The sequence below is a fragment of the Myotis lucifugus genome, unplaced genomic scaffold (genome assembly GCF_000147115.1).
Source record: "Myotis lucifugus unplaced genomic scaffold, Myoluc2.0 scaffold_300, whole genome shotgun sequence".
NCBI lineage: Eukaryota > Metazoa > Chordata > Mammalia > Chiroptera > Vespertilionidae > Myotis > Myotis lucifugus.
The window spans coordinates 377,762-398,350 of NW_005871348.1; the positions used below are offsets into that span (position 1 = coordinate 377,762).

Below are 20,589 nucleotides of genomic sequence, written 5' to 3' on the forward strand. Positions count from 1 at the left end.
TATCTATGATGGACTGAAAAGTTTTCCATGGGGTATTTGAAGAGGTTATTCAAAATTATGTTGTGGAAAAATTACTTTACTTGGAAATAACATTACCTTCTCCTGACATCATGCCTTGATAGTCTTACTGAAAGAAAGTGAAATTGTTCAGAATTTTAGCCATTTGGGGTTTCCCAGGCCAAACATGGACATATTGAACATGGAAGACTGGAAGAACCCAGCAAGGAACATAGTAGATTAATTGCTGCCCACCCTGAGAAATAATTCTGGGTTTCTCTTCCCACATCTTCTCCACAGGTCCATTCATTGTAGAGTCAACAGACAGCTTTTAGAATTAATGTGGTAAGAAGTCCAAAAATGTACACATACTATTCTTGAAGTAGTTATACATTACATTTTTTCTAGGTTGTTTCTGAATGTTTTAATGAGCTTATAAATGAGAAAATGTTTTGAAAGATTTTTGTGACATGTTATATAAATATAACATTAGTTTTAAGAATATCTGAATTTGCATTTTTACGAATAAACATAAAAATTAGAGAGAAAACTTTTTTTTCACATCAACAAGGATTGTCATGTTTGAAGAATCTAGTTATGTAGAATGTGAGTTATCACATTTCACTTAGTATGATTCCGCACACCTAGTTTTAATTTTTAAATCTGATTTAATTATGATTTTGACAATCGGTTATTGAATGAGGTAGTCCACATTGCCTGGATATTTGCTGTATCTGGTTTCTAGTCCACAAGTAATTAAGTACAATATATCAGTTATGTTTTTTTCTTTATGTTTAATAGGAGTGCTATGAACATTGAGAATATATTTCTTTTAGTGGTACATAGTTCTTGAGAAAAGTCTTGATTTTTACATTGCCATTTGCAATATTCTTAGCAGCTTGCTACAATATCATTTTAATAAAAATAAAGTGTACTCAGTGATGATAGAGAAAATATTGTTAAAGACTTCTTGGGACAGGAAAAGGCTCAGTCGTAAAGTCACGTGCTTATTCATTTTCAGCTGCGTCATTCTGACTCATTACTTTCATGAATAATTATAATATTGCTACACAGTCCATTGTACTGAGCAGAACTTGCCTTGAACTTCACATGGAGGTTGAGTAGAGCGCTTGTATTTGTGTTTTGAAGTACTCTCTCAGCTCAGGTCTCTTAGCCTTTAGTGTTGGTGTCAGCAAGCCATTTTGAACTGAGAACATGTCAGAATGGATGTGAATGGCTTTTACCTGAAAACCAAAGGCAGAACACATATTTATCAGGAATATAACACAGCATTTATAGCATACATGACAAAAGTAAACAGGCACATGGGAATAGCTCTATCGATAAAAATACACTATGCCTTTTTAAAACTATGTTAATAACATGTCAGCCTATTTGACATGTCTAAAAGCTGCCTTCTTTTCCTTCTTACTCCTTCATTTAGCAGAAATGGATTGGTTGCTTATTCTGTGTCAGGCATTGAGGACACAAAGAGTAATCATGGGTGCCCCTGCCCTCAGGGAGTGCAGTCACACCCAGTAGAGCAGACACACTGGGCAATCATTAGTCGATCTCCTTTTTTCCTTCCTTGAGTATGAACCATGCCCACAGCTGTAGCAGCTAGCTTGTGACCATTAGGTGATAAGCCAACACACTAAAAATGGAGAGTAGGAAGACAGGCAGAGCCTAGGTCTTTGAGGACCTGTACCTACCTTGGATGGCCTATCTTTGGCTTTCTTATGTGAGAAAAAAACACAGAAATGCATCCTATGTGTTTAAGACACTGTGGTTTTTCTGTTAGAGCTGAATGTATTTCTGATAGAGCACCTAACCCAGGCTTGGGCCGGATTCATTGAAAAGAGATGCCAAGTTGAACTCTGAAGGATAAATAGGCTTTAGCCAGATGAAGATAACAAGGGGAAGGGGAGTGGTTGCTGCCATATGGTCTGAGTAGAAGGAGGGTGCTCCAGGCAGAGGAAGCATGTGCCAGAGCACATTTGGGACGTTGCAAGTGTAGGCTGAAGCACATACTAGTAGTACAAATGAAGAAGAGCAAGATAGGGCTGGAGAGGTAGACCGAATTATAAAGGACTAATATGCCAAGGTAGGGAATTTGGAAATAATACTCTAAATAATTTTTTTAAAGCTAAACAGCGAGAGGCAGAACCAGAATGGCTCTTTAGATTGATTAATCTGTTACTGGATTGAAGTGAGGTAAAAGTGGAAGTTGGAAGACCAGCCAAGAGGCAAGATTGCTGGTGATTTGGGCCATGAGTTTGCTATGGAGACAGAAATAGATTTCAGGGGTAGAAAGGACAGGTCTTAGAATTGGTTTGGGTAAGTGGTAAAGAAGAGATGATGATGGTTCTAGGTTTCTGCTTGGGCAGAAAAACTGGAGGAGCAGAAAGATTCTTTGGAGGTGGGAAGATCAAGTATTCATGTAAAGTTTGAAATGCTTCTGAGACACCAAGCAGTCTTTCGACATTGGCCATATAAGTATTAGTATGAAGGACAGAACTGCAGCCTAGACTTGAGACAGGGAGGAGTGATTGAAGAAAAAAGGAACTGGAATGTGGGTTACAAAAGCCAGGAAAACAAGAGAGAGGTCATTGCTTCAGGTGCTACTGTCCTGTGAGAACTGTTAATAAAATCAATGGGCACAATTAGGAAATGTTACTTCAAAAACCAATGTATATACCACTTCATACCCATTAGGATGGCCATCATCAAAAAAACAGAGAATAAAAAGTGTAGGTGAAGAGACAGAGAAATTGGAACCCCTTGTGCATTGTTAGTGGAAATGTAAAATGGTGCAGCGACTATAGAAGCCAGTATGGCAGTTCCTCAAATTTTTAAAAATAGAATTACCATATGACCCAGGTAATTCCACTTTTGGGTATTCCCCAAAAGTGGAACTGAAAGCAGGTTTTCAAAAAACAATTGTATGGCCATGTTCACAGCAGCATTATCCACAAATAGCTAAAATGTGGAAGCAATCCAAATGTCCATCAGTGGATGAATGGATAAGCAAAACATTATTCACTGTAAAAAGGAAGGAAATTCTGACATATGTTACAACACAGATGAACCTTGAGGACATTATGCTAAGTGAAATAAGCAAGTGGCAAAAAGACAAATGCAAATATATGAAGTACTTAGAGTAGTCAAAGTCAAGAGACAGAAAGTAAAATGGTGGTTGCCAGGAGCTGGGAGGGGGGTGGAATTCGGAGTTATTGCTTAATGACACTACAGAGTTTTAGTTTTACAAGATAAAAAGAATTATTGAGATGGATAGTGGTGATGTTTGTACAATATTACAAGTGTGACTACTACCACTCAACTGTACACATAAAAACAGTTAAGATGATAAATTTTGTTATGTGTATTTTACCACAAAAAAAGGGAAAAAATCAATGTATGCAAATAGTTGCAAAAATTCAATGTCACCAATAGTTTTCAAAATCTCTGATGCTAACAGTTTAGTGCCCTGACAGGCAGGTATTTTGAGATGGCAAAGAATTCTTTGCTGAGAAAACTCTCCCTTACATTCACTGATTTTTCAGATAAAAAACTCATATGTCCTGGCCAGTGACGCTCACTGGTTAGAGTGTCAGCCCACGCACCGAAAGGTCGCACGTTTGATTCCCGGTCAAAGGCATATATCTGTGTTGCAGGTTTGATCTCTGGCTCTGGTTGGGGTGCTTGAGGGAGGCAACCAATCAATGTGTCTCTCACATTGATGTCTCTCTCTCTCTCTCTCTCTCCTTCCCCCTTCATCCCTCCCTTCTCTCTCTAAAAAAGCAATGGAAAAAATATCCTTGGTTGAGGATTAAAAAAAAGTACTGTAAATTTAAATATTGTATTGGAATAAAATATCTGAAAAGTATCAATTTATGCCAACTTATTAAAGCACAGAACTTTTCATAATTTATAATGAAATACTTTTAATATACAATATTGCTTATAGATAATAAACACAGAGTGAATAATTTAGGACAGAGAATAGAGTAGAAAAAATATTTAAATTAAATAGGAAAATGCTAAATTCATTTCTAATTTAAAGGCACTTTCATTAGGTAAGTACTCATTTCAATGACAGGAAATACAATAAAATATTTCTAATGAGGACTTCCCAGTCAGAATTTGAAAAATCTATTAAGCGTTGAAGTTTACTTTGTATTGCCTATGCAAATAAAGCACATAAAAGTCAAGAAAAATGGTTAAACCAGAGTTAAGTATGCTCAAATACTTCGCCAAGTACCTACATTAAAAAATTATTGATATTTTAAAGGCTTCCTACCTACTCATTAAAATATATCTTCCAAAGATCACCATAAATTAATGGTTGGCTTAGTTCCAGGAACTGTCTGTTTCTGGAAATTAATTTACATTAATATTTTATCTAATTCAAAGTTTAATTCATATCAATCCTGCCCAGTAATTCTGAACTCTTGAATGATTTAAGTCTTGGACTTGGATACCTATCTGTGTGTATGTATATTTCTTCAAAAATTAGTGTTAAGCCTTAATTGATCATTCATATTTGCGGGAAAGGGGACAGAACAGGCTGACGATGGATTATGGGTTAACTCAATTTCTGTTGAACTCTGTAACAACAGCGGACTCTCCTCTGGCATGAGGCCTGGTGTTTGCTCTCCTGTGGTCAGCTGAGGGCACACACTGGCTGTGGTGGGGAGGATGCCACAGACCAACAAAGAGGTGACAGAGTTGGCAATAAAACTCAGGCCTCTCAGGTGCCACATGACTTCTCTGTATTTGACGTTACCATGGTGAAGGCAGATTAGTAGAGCAGTAACTCTGCTTAAGGCTTATGGAAAGTCAAAAACATGTCTCCTCTCAATGAAAGCTCTAACTTGTACAATGGTTAACACTGGAAACATAGCCAAAGGTACCTTTTCAACATAAGCTTAAGAGTTGGTCGTCTTTTCCAGGAAGAGGATTCTAGATGTTATGATTCCCCACATGCCCTGGGGTAGGTCATACATCCCAAACCCAGAAGGGGGCGTGCAAGGCCTTAGGAGTCACAGGAACTAATCAGTTTAGTAATCCTGGCCCAGACCTCCTGCATCCCCAGTGCCCTCAGAGCCAGCCCTTGAGGCCAGCACATAGGCCCAGACCAGACAGGCCTCCGACCACCAGTCTGTGGCCCCTGCTCAATCTGGTCAACAGCTTCCTTATGGAAGGGTAATAAAGTCAGTTCTACCAAATTTAGAAATTTAAATAATTATTATGCCAGACTGACCTTTCATTCAGAAAGATAAATATAACTTGCTGAGCATCTCAGATTCTATAATTTTTATTTTTATAATTTTATGAAGATTTATTCATCCAGGTCTTATTTGCCCTAAAACATGCTGTCAGATGAGGGTAATGTAATGTTTCTCAAGCTAGGTTAAAGTAAAGATCTATTTAAAAAAACAAAAACAAAATAAACGATTCTCAGACCCCTTAGTTTGAAACTTAAAAAAAATTAGTCTTAAACTGTGGAAATGATTTTTAATTGCAAGTAATTGCTCCAAGGGTTTTATATTTAAGACTGGTTTTTAAAATGTTTTTATGTTATCATCAAAATGAGCATATAAAATTTAAAATTCTCATAAGCCTTGCAGATCCCTAATACTACACTGGGCTAGTACTGACACTGCCTGGGAGCATGCCAATCACCACCTCTTATGTGGCAAATAAGTACTGGGCATGCCCAAAAGAGTGACAAGCTAAGGGACCACTTGATTTTTTAAAAGTGAATTTACTGGGGTGACATTGGTTAATAAAATGATATAGGTTCCAGGTGTACCCTATTGGAGAAACAGTTTTATGAAAAACAATTATGTTAATTACATACTAGGAAACATTAAAAATCAGTATATTAGTATCTTTCTGCTTGATAAATTTTTCTTTTTGGATTTTTGACTAAAGAGGATGTATAGACGGTATATGTAAGTAGGACAAAGTATGCTTATGAACTCAGTTACAGTAAGAACCCCAACCTAGCAAAGACAAAAGGTCTTAGAGGACTACTGTGTCCTCTCCTAATATATTCTTTGTCTCTTCCTCTTTGTAGAGGGCATGCTGGGCTAACGGATCATTGGCCCAAGGAGCACAATTTTTCCGATGTCCTAGCAAGAAAGCGTGCCTGTGGTAGTCAAGAAGAGCGTCCCCATAAAAGTAAAAATAACACAGGGATCTGACCTGGGCAGTCGCAGGCATCTTGGAGACAGATCATGTAAACATGATCCGGTGGTGAAGGCCAGGGTAATATTTCAGCTTTATGAACATTTGTGATTACAAGGACAACGAGCAGTCTCACTCGATATATGACCTATTTTAGTTTGGACGCAGGCTGCTGCAGTCAGGGTAGAACAGTCCTTCAGGGGTCTGTTGGTGCTAAGCCTGCCTACAGGCCACAGCGTGGAGGGTGGGAAATCCAGGTCAGGGTCACTGTGGGCTAGTTTAACTTTCATCACTGCGTGAAGGGCTGAAACAAGTATGGGGAAGGTTCCAGTTACCTGTTCAAAAGAATGGAGTCCACTTTCTTTTCCTAACCTCACCATATCTTCCAAAATGGCTTTCTTCAGCTCCTGAATTGAATCATATAGGTAAAATTACAATATCAAAAACACATTTCATACCAACACGCTCTCCCTCCCACACCTCCAACTGGAGCTGACACTCCCTGGCAGCATGCCAACACCACCTCTCATCTGGCAAAGAAGTACCAGGCATGCCCAAAGGAGTGACAGGCTAAGGGACCACTTGATTTTTTTCTAATTGAATTTATTGGGGTAACATTGGTTAATAAAATTATATAGGTTTCAGGTATACAATTCTATACTACACCATCTGTATATTGTATTGTGTGCTCAGCACCCCAAGTCAACATGATGTTTTTTGTTGTTGTTTTTTGCCGCCCCCGGCCCAACATGATGTTTTTAAGTGGCCCTCTGGTCAGCCTGGTGAGTCCCGGGTGCCCTGTAACCCCCAGAAGAGCCCAGGGCCTAGTGGAATCGATAGGGCCTGTGGTTGCTGCTGAGAAATGGACCATGTGACTGGAGGGGCTGAGGCTGAGACAGAGCACAGAGATCCTCTTCCAGAAGTCCCTCCATGTACCACGAAGATTCTTAAGGTGTGAGTGGCTAATGCTCTAAGCATGAAGAACTGTGTTACTTTTTCAATTCCATGACGGTCTCTCTAAGCCCAGTAGATACAAAATCCACCTCACACTTGGAGAGAGCATGGCCAGTAGGCAGAAGGCCAAAGCTCAAATCTGACACTGCTGTTAACCAGCTGTGTGGCCGTGGGCAAGCCGCCATCCTCTGTGGACTCTCCTGCAAGCTGCAGAACAAGAGGCCTGGGCAAACTTCCTGTGATGTCTTCTAGCTCGAAAATTCAATAGTTTTATCAAACTTTCTAAGAAGAAATGTGAGTCTGGTTTAGAATTCCCACCATGTATAAAGTTAGAAATTTCCCTACATGTTCGAATTTCGCCTGTCTGCTATTTTCCTGTTCTCTCATAATGCAGTATCAAAAAAGGTCCCGCAACCTTTTAGGAAACAGCCCCACCATACTGACCTTATTTACACAGAGCTCTGAGTATGTCCCTTCAATTCCTCTCTTCTGTGCCCAGGAGGGCATGACTTCAGGGTCAGGCACAACAATGCCCACCAAAAAGGCCTGCAATCCCACCAAAGAAAAACAAGTCATGATGAAAGCACTTTTTTCCCTAGTCACCATATTTATTTTGATTTTTTTTCTAAACACATTAAAACGTTTCTGAAATAGATACAAAATTAAAGATACTAGTACAAGATATACCAATCACCAAAATAAAACAATCACCAAAATTGACAAAAGCTTTTTATCATCACAAAAGCCCTTATATTATTATTTTTAAACATTTATTAAAGTATAGTTGACATACAATATTATATTAATGAAAAAAGTTTTTAAAGTGGTTATCTGTAGTCCAGCAGTAAAAATAATCTCTTGGTATGCTCAGACTCTACCCTTTTCTAAAAATAAGTAGATGGCTATGTTATGAAACATTTCCACCAATATATCACACATTCTTGACTATTTTCTGATATTTACCTAACTTTGTAAAAAAATTAATAAAGAATAAATCTAAGGAGATTAAGCATCAATAAAGTTAGACCTACATGTACCTTTAATTCTCATACTAAACTCAAATGAGTACATCTTCAGGATGGCAAACAAACAACTCGATGAACCAAAATATGTTTCTCAGGATTTCCTGACATTTTAAAATTAATATGGTCTTTTATTTCATTAACATGCTTCATTAAATGATTAAAAATAATTTCACAATATTTAACTATAGCAATCCAATTAATGCAAAGACTATATTCATAGCGATCTTTCTGACTTTATTACCTTAATATATTTATTAGGCTATATATTCATCAGTGCCATTGTTGCAATATTATACCTATTTATCTGTAAAGTTCATTTGCATATTTCAAAATCAAAACAGTAGAAATTCTGAATTTTACTTCAGCAACTTATTTCAAAATTCCTCTTGGAAATAGGTAGAATATTAGTTAAAAGTGGATACAAGCCCTGGCCAGGTAGCTCAGTTGGTGGAGCGTTGTCCCTATACACCAAAGTTGCCGGTTTGATCCCTGGTCAGGACACATGCAAGAAGTCTCTCTCTCTCTCTCTCATACATACATACATACATACATACATACATAACAGCAGTGGGTACAGCCGTAGCCAGTTTTCTCAATGGTTAGAGCACTGGCCCCTGGACTGAAGGGTCTCGGGTTCAATTCCTCTCAAGGGCACATATCTGGGTTGCGGGCTCAATCCCCAGCCCCAATCCGGGGCGTGTGCGGGAGTGTCTCTCTCACAGCAATGTTTCTCTCACTCTGTCTCTCCACCTCCCTTCCACTCTCTCTAAAAAAATCAATAGAAAAAATATCCTCGGCCTTAGCTGATTTGGCTCAGTGGACAGAGCGTCAGCCTCTGGACTGAAGGGTCCCAGGTTCAATTCCGGTCAAGGGCCCATGCCTGGGTTGTGGGCCCGATTTCTAGTAGGGGGTGTGCAGGAGGCAGCTGATCAATGATTCTCTCTCTCCCTCTCCCTTCCTCTCTGAAATCAATAAAAATATATTTAAAAAGAAAAATATCCTCGGGTGAGGATTAACGACAACAAAAAAAGTAGTGGGTACAGCACAGGGAATATAGTCACTATTGTAATAACTATGTATGGTGACAGATGGGTACTAGGCTTACTGGGGTAATCATGTTGCAAGTTATGCAAATATCAAATCACTGGGTTGTACACCTGAAACTAATATAATATTGTATGTCAACTGTAATTGAAAAACAAACAAATTTTTAAAAACACACACACATGAAGTTAAAAGTAGTGGGAGTGTCCATTACTATAACTTCAAGCAACTTATCGCCTAATTGCAATTTATCAAACCCTAAATAATTAAGATTTCTTCTTTAACAAGGAATTTTCTTTCATAATCTAATATGTAGGTGAATACGGTGTCTGATTAGAAATTAATGTTTACTACTTAATCAAATGCCAAATACTTAGGAAATCATTCTGAGCTAACTCTAGATTTTTCAGCAGGCCCAGCACCTGTGGGAGGGCTGGAGCACAGGGAACTCACCTGTAAGCTGTCCCCATGGACATAGGTTTGTGCCACAGGCTCACTCCGGGTGTAGATGTTCTCAATCTTCTCAGGTGCAACATATTCTCCCTGAGCAAGTTTAAATATGTGCTTCTTCCGATCAATAATTTTAAGAGTTCCTGCCTGTGGAGTTGGACAAACAGCTTCATAAAAAGATGGCATCCTCTGAACCTCAAGCCATCACTCCGTAGTGCCATAGTCCCTCACTCCTGTCCTGCCCCACCTTGCAGACTCCACCCAGATCTGCTCCTCTGTGACTTCTCTGCTCTTGACAGCCACCGTGCACAGGGATTGATGGCTCAAGCTCTGCCTTGAATGACCTCAGCATTTACCCCCTCCCTTGCTCCCCCTCCCACCCTGCCGCCCTCCTCCTCAGAAGGCCCGCTTGTCTTCCCACCAGGGCTTCCCTCTCGCCCAGGCCCTTGCTCTAGCTGTCCCTTTTCTCACGGCATCTTCAGATTTTCCCCCTTAAGCCATGCTTAGGACTCTCGCCCCAGCTACTGCCCCAACCCCAAAGTGCCTCTCCACCCATAGCACACAGCCCCCAGTGAGTCCCTCCTGACCAGCCGGATGGCCAGGGCCTCTGCAGCAGGCAGGCCACCCCTTGGGCAGTGAGTGCCTGATCTCCTGGTCTCCAGGACCCCCCTGACCTCCCTGCCTCCCCTCAACCTTTTTTGAGTTTCCTAAGTGGGTCTCTCTCCTTTGGCTCAACCTTGAATGTTGCACATTCCCCACCTCCACTGACATGCGCCTTGAGGTTAAGCACCATTTATCTCTTCATTGGCCACTGCCACGTCTGTCTAAGCTTCCAGCCAGACCTGTCACTGAGCGCCAGACCCAGAACTTAACTCTCCTCAGGACTCAGAAACAAGGGTGGTTGCATATGCGACATGCCCCCAAAGGAAGCTCCTCACTGCCCTCCTCACGCCTGTCCCAGCCCCCAAGCCCTAACACTGGAGATGGCCTTGCCATTTGCCTTTCCTGGGACCTCCAGCAGTCAGGCTCATCCACCCTCGCTCACAAGCCTCTCTCCATCAAACCACTTCCTGACCGGCCAGCCCTTTGCACACACTCTGTTTGTGCCCCATCTCTATGACCCACCAGAACCAGAGCCATCTCTCCAGAAGAGAAAAGCAAGCAGGCCCCGCTTTGCTCAAAACCCAGGCTGGACAACAACACGTTCCCTACACTGGCTTCTTTGGTATTCATGGTACTCTATGCCCTGGGTGTCATCACCTCCATTGCATAGATAAGGAAAGGGAGAATCAGAGAAGTTACTTAACTTCTTCAAAGCCACACAGCTAGGAGGTAGGGGAACCAGGATTTTAAATCAGGTCTTTCTGGATCAGAAATATATACTTTTTCCTTGTATCTAGTACTATTTCAAAACACTACTTTAAAAAATTTAACTCCCACAGACTGCCTGCCTGTTGTCTTGGGCTTTTAGTTCAAGCAAAACACTAGGTACTTCACATGAATTAATTTACGTGCTTCTCACAACACCCTGCAGGGTAGGTCATTTCATCCAAGTTATGGGGCATCATGGCAGAGCCAAGGCTTTGTGAGGCTTTAAGCTTTTTCTAACTTTGAGGATCCTCTTTAAGAGAAATAATATAAGATGAAGTACAGAACCTTGGAAGGGGCCTAGGCAAGTGAAGGGACCTGAAGCCTAAGCTTTCTTAGCTGATGGGACAATCTACCCTCCATCAGTGTCCAGGGCCCCGCTGACTTCCCCCTCTGCCTCTTCCACCCTCGGGCCCTCAATTAGAACGGACTGCTTCACTCCTCTAGTGTCTCTCCACTCAGCACGTGCTGTGACTCCTGCCCTGACTGTCCTTCCCAGTCGCTCCTCTCACCCAGGGCATATCCTGAGACTCAGACCCAGCAGGCAGGTGTCCTCCTTGGCCTTGCCCCAGGTGAGCGTGGCCCTCAGTTCATGCAACCGCACTGAGCACCGTCTAAAGACTGGACGCTGTCTAAAGACCTGTCTCTCCCCTGAGCAGAGTCCCTGGCCCAGGGCACACATCAAGGAACATCCTCAACTGCTGCAGGATTGAGCGTTTCTCAAAGGGAAGCACACAGACCCAAGCAGGGGCAAACAGCTTGCCAGCCACTCACGTGATCAGTAAACGCAGCATCTCAGAACGCCCACCAGAACCTTAGAGAGACTCCTGGGGCGGGCTGCGTCAGGCAAGGGCCCTCGGTTTCAGCAACAGAGCCTTTTTCTGCTCATAGCTTTCATCTAAGCATCTCCTGTGTGTCAGGCTTTGTGCTAATTGCTTTACATGTATAATCTCACTGATTCCTCACAATAACTGTGCAGGTAAGCCATGGTGTTATCCCCATTTTATAAATGACAGAACGAGGCACAATAGCTGATTTGGGCTGCAAGCTGATTTGGGCCACAGCCAAAGAGTTTCCCGTAGCTTCACACTCTTATTCTACAAGTGAGTCCCAGGGTCCCAGAGAGGGGTGAGGCTTTGCTCATGGTCATGAGAGCCACTGCTGTCAGAGCCGCAGGAACGCAGCCATTCTGGGCTCAGCGTCAAGTTTTCCTCCTGCTCAGGGTCGCTTCTCAGCGGGGGCCAGCGTCCTGGGCTCCCACCGCTGCCTTTCTCAGGCCTCCCAGAACTATGAACTCCTGCTCCTTGTACTCCACCCCCCAGATTCCACAGCACTGCAGGTCTTTCTGGAAACCATGAAGGGTAGGCAGTGGGCCCCACATTCCAACTGTATCCTCCCACAGAGATCCCTATCTCCTGCCTCAGGAGGGTGGAGGAGAAAGCGTTGGGGGCAAGGTAAAGACAAACCTCTTAATCCCTGGAGGTGACCCTGGATGACTAGCTGTCAGGCAGGACATGGAGAAGACCCCTGCCTCAGAGTGAATCAGATTTTCACCCACCACCCAAGTGCTTGGAGATCCAGGCTTCCCAACACACGCACCGGCAGCCACTGCCCAATGTCTCCGGTGTGGAGCCAGCCGTCGCTGTCCAGGGCCTCCTTTGTCTTGTCTGGATCTTTCAAGTAACCTTTGAACACATTTGGTCCTCTCACACATATCTGCAGGGACAAACACCGGTGTCTCTCAGCCCACAGCGTCAGGATTCCTGATGTGAGGCTGTCAGGGGCAAGTGTAGAAGACTGTACGCTACCCCCCAGGAAATCCACTGTGCAGACGGCAGTGATGACAACAGAGGACAGGAACAGCCACCATGCAGCCAACAGTTCCTCAAGCTGCATCCTCTCCACCTCTCCTCTCTGCCCTGGCCACCCCAGGCCTCCCTCCACCAACTCTTCTTCCTCGGGAACTCCCTGGCCTTCGGCAGGTGCTGCTTTGTGACACTGGATGGGGTCACATCAGATACTGATGGCCGGCTGGTTCTACCAGAGAGGCTCAGCCCCTGCCTCACCAGGCAGCCAGGCAGCCAGGCAGCTTCTACCCACTCGCATGGAATGAATGAGTATCTACCCCTCCTGGCCTCTCTGCAAATAGCTATGTTTCTGCTGGGACAGATTCACAGCAGCAGACCATGCCACTTAGAGGGAAAATAGGACTTTTTTTTTAAGTTTGAAAATTATAAATCTTGAGTTAGACCAGCCCTGCCATAGTCTTGTTTCATAAACAGAAGAGGGAGGAAATACTGAATTCGGTTGAGTCAAATTAAGCAGAAATTTAAAGTGACTTTACACCGAGGGTAAAAGAAAAATAATTCCATTTTTTCCCCTTTACTCATTACATGCAGCCTCCACAGACATGCATGGCTAAATGCTGAAGTTTACCTCTCCCTCTCCTTTGCGGGTCCAATAGTTCAGTTCCACGACGTCGACGAGCTTGATATGATTGCAGGGCAGAGGCGCCCCCACGTGCCCTAGAACAAACACCAGAGCAATGTGGCATGGTCAGTGTCCAGGTCCACTTCAGCACCGAAGACGCTCCATGCCATGTAACCCCCCAAGTGGTCACAGTAGGGAATTATGGACGAAAAGCAAAACACATTTAGACGGGCATGTGTCATAGGCAAGCGCTGACAATAAAACAAAGTTCTGGAGAAGGGAGAGGCCAGCCTTTGCGGACCTTTGTTTTACATCTGATTCTTAAAGAGCTGGACAGGCACACCAGCCTGGCACCAACCTGCAGAGTCTGTGGGGCTCACGCCCACACCAACCACACGGTCAGGAATTTTTACAATCGTGCCCCTGTTGAAAGACTTTCCCCTTTGTCAGATCACAAGTCTTGGTTTGGGGTTCATAAAATAAGGTCATCATTGCTTTTCCTCCAGTCACCAGACTGTTGACCAATGTGCCCAGGAATCATCTAGGAATCTTGTTAAACTGCAGATTCTGATTCAGTGAGTCTGGGATGAACCCTGAGATTCTGCATGTCACACAGGCACGCAGGGGATGATGCTTCTGGTCCACACACTACACTGAGTAACAAAGGAATGGAAACCAGGACAAGGTAACTCGACCCTAAAAAACAACTTCTGATTTTCTTGATCTTGTAATTTCCAGCCACAAAATTACATTGAAGTCATTTTCTAGTAATTTGTGTGAGTGTGGTTGTTACAGAATTCACTGTAATAAGGTGCTGGCCAAGGTCCTGAAGGGACCGTGAGCGACAGAGCCATGGAGATAAAAAATGAGGCAGTGACACTTCGTTTTCTCTTTTAAAGGAGAGGTTGAAAATCTTTCACAATTCGTACAAAGACATCTATCTTCTCATACTCAATAGCCTTTGCAAGTTTTTATGGTAAGGAAGAATAAAAAAGGCAAAACTCAAAAGTCTTACATAGGAAAACGCGGAGAATGACATAGAGGGAAGTAAGTATCCGAAAGGAAGGGCATACGTGAGAGTGATTGGCAAACATAATGGCAACAATAATAAAAAAATAGTGAACCAGGACCCCAGAAGACAGTCCTTGTAGATTTGCCTGTGGTAGAAAGATCAAAGAATTTATACACCAAAGGCTTCATTCAGCTAGAATTTAAGAGATAAAACTCGGGAAAAAATGCTTCTGTACTTGACTTGGCCAAATCGGATTTTGATTTAGACTCCACCTATCATGTTTCTGCTGACTACCTCAAGGTGCCCTGAAAACAGGACTGCATTACTGGGCATATTTCTTGTGCATGCACATTATCCCAAGTTTTTCTAGTTTGCAGTTGAGCAAACTAAAGCATGAGAGTGGAAAGCACAGAGGAAGTTGGTGCCCTAAAGGATTCCTTTGCCGGATGGTGTTTAGTCTTCCAGTATCTGGTCTAAATTTGTGATGGACCATACAGGGACTACCTGCTGCTTCCTCCTTACCCTGAAAGATGAGTCTCTTCAGAATGAGGCAGTGGGTGGGGTCTGCTCCTTCCTGAGGCTGCCACTGCCTTCTAGACACTAATGTCATAGGAGACTGTAGTTCCCAAGGGCCTTGGAAATGGCCCTTTAAGAAATAGTGCTTTGGCCACTAGGAAGTTGCCTCTCCAATTCATAATTGTAATCTTTCAATAGGGCACGATTGTAAAAAATCCTGATTGTAGTCATAATCAATTCATAGCCTGCTTCCTTCATTCTACACCCAGCCAGCATGGCTCAGTGGTAGAGAGAGGTCATGGTTCGATTCCAGATCAGGGCACATGCCCGGGCTGTGGGCGCGATCCCCAGTATAGGGCGTGCAGGAGGCAGCCAATCAGTCCTTCTCTCTCATCACTGATGTTCCTATCTCTCTCCCTCTCTCCCTTCCTCTCTAAAATCACTAAAAATAAATTAAAAAATAAAATAAAACCACTACAAGTGCCTGGCTGGTGTGGTTCAGTGGTTGAGCATCGACCTATGAACCAGGAAGTCACAGCTCGATTCCTGGTCAATCCCCAATAGGGGGCATGCAGGAGGCAGCCAATTAATGATTCTCTCTTATCATTGATGTTTCTGTCTCTCCCTCTCTGAAATCAGTAAAAAAATATTTAAAAATAAAAAATAAAACAACTATAAGCAAAGCTGTGTGGTATTCAGAATCTATGAAATCTAGTATACTGACATAATCATTTTTTCCTGAGCTATATTTTGGAATCTATCACTTCTTTATTTTTTTTAAATATGACTTCGATTTATCTATAAAAAAATGGAAAAATGCAAAGTAAAAAAACACAAAAATATGTAAACAAAGAGAACAACAGACCCATAATGGTACAACCTAGACATTACCACCATTAGTATATTTCTTCTATTTCTGCTTTTTTCTGATATTCCCCTGTAAATTTACTTTCCATGAGAAAATTTTGTAGCTGTTTTAATTCAGCAGTGCCTGGTGACGCACCCCCACATCTCCTGTCCATCCTACCTGAGGTCCAGTCCCCAGGTGTGGTGAAGGTACATCCAGCTGTGCACTCAGTTTGGCCGTAACCTTCATAAACCTTCAAGCAAAACATGGAAACCACACTGTAGGCACACAGCCTCTTGCAGCTGGCTGGCTGCCTGCCTCAGCCAACTAAGCTCTCACCCTGACACCTGCTGCTCCATGCTGGGCATGGTGGGAGGGAGGTGCTCTCGAGGCAGGTAAATCCAGGTGAAGCTGAACACAGATAACAGGTGTGGCTACTTTGCTTGGAAGAAGTGCTACTTTAGATAAGCTTAAGTGGTTTGGGGTAAAGATTTCTGACCTATTTTCAACTACTGACTCTATTTTTTATTTGGATAATATGTATTAAAGACAAGTACTTTAAAATCTACTGTATGGTTTACTTTGTCTCTGTAAGATATTCCCCTCCAGAGCCTCGTGTGTTTGCAGGAATAAACCACATGGGAGAGCCTGCTCTTAGAAGTGGTCAGGCCATGTTGGGGTAGAAGAGGCCAGCGGCTTTGAAAGTATAAAAAGTGAAGCATGCACATCGATGAAACAGTGACAGCCATGTCACTATACCCTGCATATGTAAAAACTTAATACACTTTAACCAAATGGGTCAATGAAGGAATGGAATTTTTAGCGATGACAAAACCTATTGAATCAAATGACAAAACACAAATGGACTTTCAGCATTCCCGCCCCTGTGCTCCCTTTCTGGATTGGGCGATATTTTACAGGCTGAAGAATGCAGAGATGCTGCTACAGGTGTGCTGCAGATTCCCCAGCACACTGATGCTCCACATAGTTTATCAGCCCCCTTTCCCAGACTGGATGCACCTGGGCTTTCCATATGTCAAAAGGTCATACTGGCTTTCAGTGGCACTGGGATGTTTTCATCCTCAGAGGAATGGAGCTTCTATTCCACAAAAATCTTGCCCCCAGGGCCTTTCCCTGTCCTCACACACATCTGCTTGCCGCCCCGCCCCCCCGCCCCCGGGAAGGCCACATGAAGGTAATACCTGGCACCCCAAAGCTGCCCGAAGGAATCCCAGGACTGTTGGTGACGCGGGGGCTGCTCCAGTCACAATCATTCGCACACACCCACCAAGGCTGGCCTGTGGGAGAGAAGAGTCTGCCAAAGTCTGTGCTTCTGGAAGTGGCGTCTAAGGCCACTCATCTTGGCCTCAGCCAAGGTCAACATTCAACAATTGGACCCTACTTGCACCCTAGGGTAGGGATCAGAGAGAAGGCCTCAACATGAGCTGAGGAAGTCTGTTCTTCAAAATGAACAACCCAGTCAGCTGTGCAATATGGCCAACTCTATTATGTCTTTGAGATAAGTGCTATTATCTATGTGGCATTCTATAATTTTGATTCTACTTTCCTTAAAATACACAGCTATTCCCTCACTCTCCCATCATTTGCAACCATCCAAAAACAATTACTTAGAACAATTCCTTCCCACTTCCACATTAATGGCCTAGCCTTTTTTCATTTACAAATCAATACCGTACTCTGCTCCATTTACTATGCAGTGGACAAAGAAGTCTTTAAATATGTTTATGGAAATTGAGCCAAGAGAGTTTAAATATTAATTTCCATAGCTAAAAATATAGTAAGAAAAACTGAGTAATGATACTAATTAGCTACACATTCCTTGGATAATGCAGGACTTGGAAACATTAGTGGGGATCCAGAGATGAGCAATTCATGATCAGCTGGTTTGGGAGAAGCTGAAGGGACAGGACAGAGGAAAAGCAAAGGAAAATTCTTGGGCCCAGCCAGAATGGCTCAGTGATTGCGTGTCAACCTATGAACCAGGAGGTCACAGTTTAATTCCTGGTCAGGGCACATGCCCAGGTTGCAGGCTCAATCCCCAGTGTGGGGCGTGCAAGAGGCAGCCAATCAATGATTCTCTCTTATCATTGATGTTTCTATCTGTTTCTCCCTTCCTCTCTGAAATTAATCAAATAAAAAAAATTTTTTTAAAGGAAGATTCTTGGCTATCCAAGAACCTAATGCTGCTGGAAAGCCACCATGGCCAGAGCTACAAAAAGGACCAAGAGAACCTTCAGGCCCCAGGAGCTCTTTGGTGGACCTGACCACCAAGCTCCCCATTGCCTATGGAAGTCAAGGGACCTACTTTCCAGGAGTCCTTCCTGCTGTTTGCCTTTGGACCAATATAACACATCTCCAAATAGCCAAAACGAGTCCTTTAAGATTTCAACCGTAGCTTAAGCTTTGATTTCATGACCAAATGAGTTATTATTTTCTAAGATTACTATATACCACTAGGATGAACTTCTCTAATTCTTCTGTAAAGTCACCCATTAGACCCTTGCATGTCTAGAATCACTTGTTCACTCTCTTACCTGAATCTTATTAAAGAAGAGCTTATCCCAGATACTATCATTCCTGATGATTCCGCTCTGGACTTCAGCCTGTTTACGCTTTGCTGCAAACCCCAGGAGCCAGCGCTTCAGTGGTGTGTTTGCCTGGCTGAAGATCTAAGGAGCACAAGTTGGAAACAGCTGCTGGGCCTGTCCCACCTCTAGACACCCCCCTCCCCCCAAGAAGAAGGTCCAGACTAGCCAACAGAGAAGCCACACTCCATTGGACCCCTATAGGAGGTCACTGAATGTATGATAGCCAGCCCACGGTCAATGCTACCGAGGTGTGAGCATATTGCGGGGCTAGTAATTCCTGAAGATAGGAAGGAAACAGGTGAGAGTCAGGGAATACAAGAGAAGAGGCCATTTCCAGGACCTGCGGGTGGAAGCTTGGAAAGCCTGCCTGGGGCTTCAGACCCCATCCACACAGGCATCTATCTACCCCTCAGCCTGGCCAGAGACTGACTCCCTGTGGGCTCACCTTGTCGTACATCCGGTTCAGGAGTCGTGGGACCACAGGGAAGATGGTGGGGCGTAGAGCCTTCATGTCATCTGAGAGGAGACGGATGTCTCCCTGGAAGAAGCCGACGCGCCCTCCGTGGCAGTAGACAACAGACTGGAAGGGGAGAACAGGAAGGGAGGAGTCCCTCAGGGCGGGCACTCCTGGCTGCACTACAGAGCCATCCACAGTTCTGCCCTACATGGAGGGTGCCCATGACCCCCTACCCCAGCTCTGGCTGCTGCCATGAGACACTGAATAGCATCTGAGGTGACACCCTCCCTCCCTCACCTCTCCACCTTCCCACATGGTCCCGCTCAGGCACAGGGAGAAGCAGCAGGAGACAGGGTGGAGCCTTTGGGAGATATCAGAGCAGCTGATCCCACTGTGCCTGACCCTCCTGCTCACTCCCAAACCCTGGGCGGAGCTTCCCAGGGTACTCAGGTCTCTGAGCTGCACTACACCCTGTGGCTGGGTCTGCTTCAGGTCTCAGAGAGCCAGCAGTTTCCCTGGGACACCTCAGCAACTCTGGGAGGGTCATCAGTGTCCGTGAGAACTGGACGTGCTGCTGATGTTGGCAGGGAGGCCAAGGGGGAGCCTACTGGTTGCTAGTGGGACTAGCAGTGTGCCAGGGGCCTAATATATGCTCCTTTTTAAAAAATATTTTTATTGATTTCAGAGAGGAAGGGAGAGGGAGAGAGAAATAGAAGCATCAATGATGAGAGAGAATCATTGATCGGCTGCCCCCAGCACACCCCCCTACTGGGAATCGAGTCCATAACCCAGGCATGTGCCCTTGGAATTGAACCCAGACCCTTCAGTCCACAGGCTGATGCTCTATCCACTGAGCCAAACCAGCTAGGGCTATGCTCCTTTCTTTAATGCTCACAGCAAACCTATAAGGGAGGCAGGATTTTATATTGCCATCTTATAGGCGAGAAATGCAAAGCTGAGAGAGGTAAAGGGACCTGCCCGGTCACAAACTAGTTCGCAGTACTGCTGGCATTCCAATCTAGGTCTGGAAAGTTGAAAAACATGCCCTGATATGCCAGATCTCCCCCAAGGCAAGATGGGAGAGGCTTAGAAGACAATTTATTCACAGGATGGTCCCTGGAGTGACACAAGTGGGAGAATTCTTTGTGAACCCACACCCTGCCAATACCTCTACCCCCACAAGGCCTGTCTCAGGGCCAATCACAACGCCAGTCCCATCTACAGCCTTGGGGGTCATGACAGTTTGATTGCCCACCTTTACTGCCTTTTCTTTTTTAGGGGTTCCTGAGTAATGGAAGTTATAGAAAAGTGATGGCGAACCTATGAAACGTGTGTCAGGTGACACGTGAACTCATTTTTTTGGTTGATTTTTCTTTGTTAAATGGCATTTAAATATATAAAATAAATATCAAAAATATAAGTCTTTGTTTTACTGTGGTTGCAAATATCAAAAAATTTCTATATGTGACACGGCACCAGAGTTAAGTTAGGGTTTTTCAAAATGCTGACACGCCGAGCTCAAAAGGTTCGCCATCACGATTATAGAATATAGGTGTTTTGGCCATAAACAGAGCCATACCCATAGAGCTGGAGTGATAGAGCACTTCTGCACAGAGCTGCACTGCTCCCTGAGCAATGCCATCAGCTGGGGCCTCTCTCAGCCCCAGTATGTCCACAGGTAAGATAGG

At 43.7% G+C, this 20,589-nt stretch overlaps 1 protein-coding gene across 1 annotated transcript in view; it reads right to left on the bottom strand.

Moving 5' to 3' along the window:
• Positions 1-783: 783 nt before the first annotated feature.
• Positions 784-20,589, bottom strand: part of ACSL6 (acyl-CoA synthetase long chain family member 6) — a 33,441-nt gene continuing 13,635 nt past the window's right edge. Inside the window, exons 11-20 of the mRNA XM_023763757.1 lie at positions 18,890-19,024; positions 18,391-18,525; positions 17,038-17,133; positions 16,016-16,088; positions 13,467-13,555; positions 12,630-12,746; positions 9,666-9,809; positions 7,588-7,689; positions 6,525-6,596; positions 784-1,241 (exon numbers count right to left, since the gene is read on the bottom strand). Coding sequence (XP_023619525.1) covers positions 1,104-1,241; positions 6,525-6,596; positions 7,588-7,689; positions 9,666-9,809; positions 12,630-12,746; positions 13,467-13,555; positions 16,016-16,088; positions 17,038-17,133; positions 18,391-18,525; positions 18,890-19,024 — 1,101 coding nt within the window. The 3' untranslated portion in view covers positions 784-1,103. The remainder of the gene's footprint in view (positions 1,242-6,524; positions 6,597-7,587; positions 7,690-9,665; positions 9,810-12,629; positions 12,747-13,466; positions 13,556-16,015; positions 16,089-17,037; positions 17,134-18,390; positions 18,526-18,889; positions 19,025-20,589) is intronic.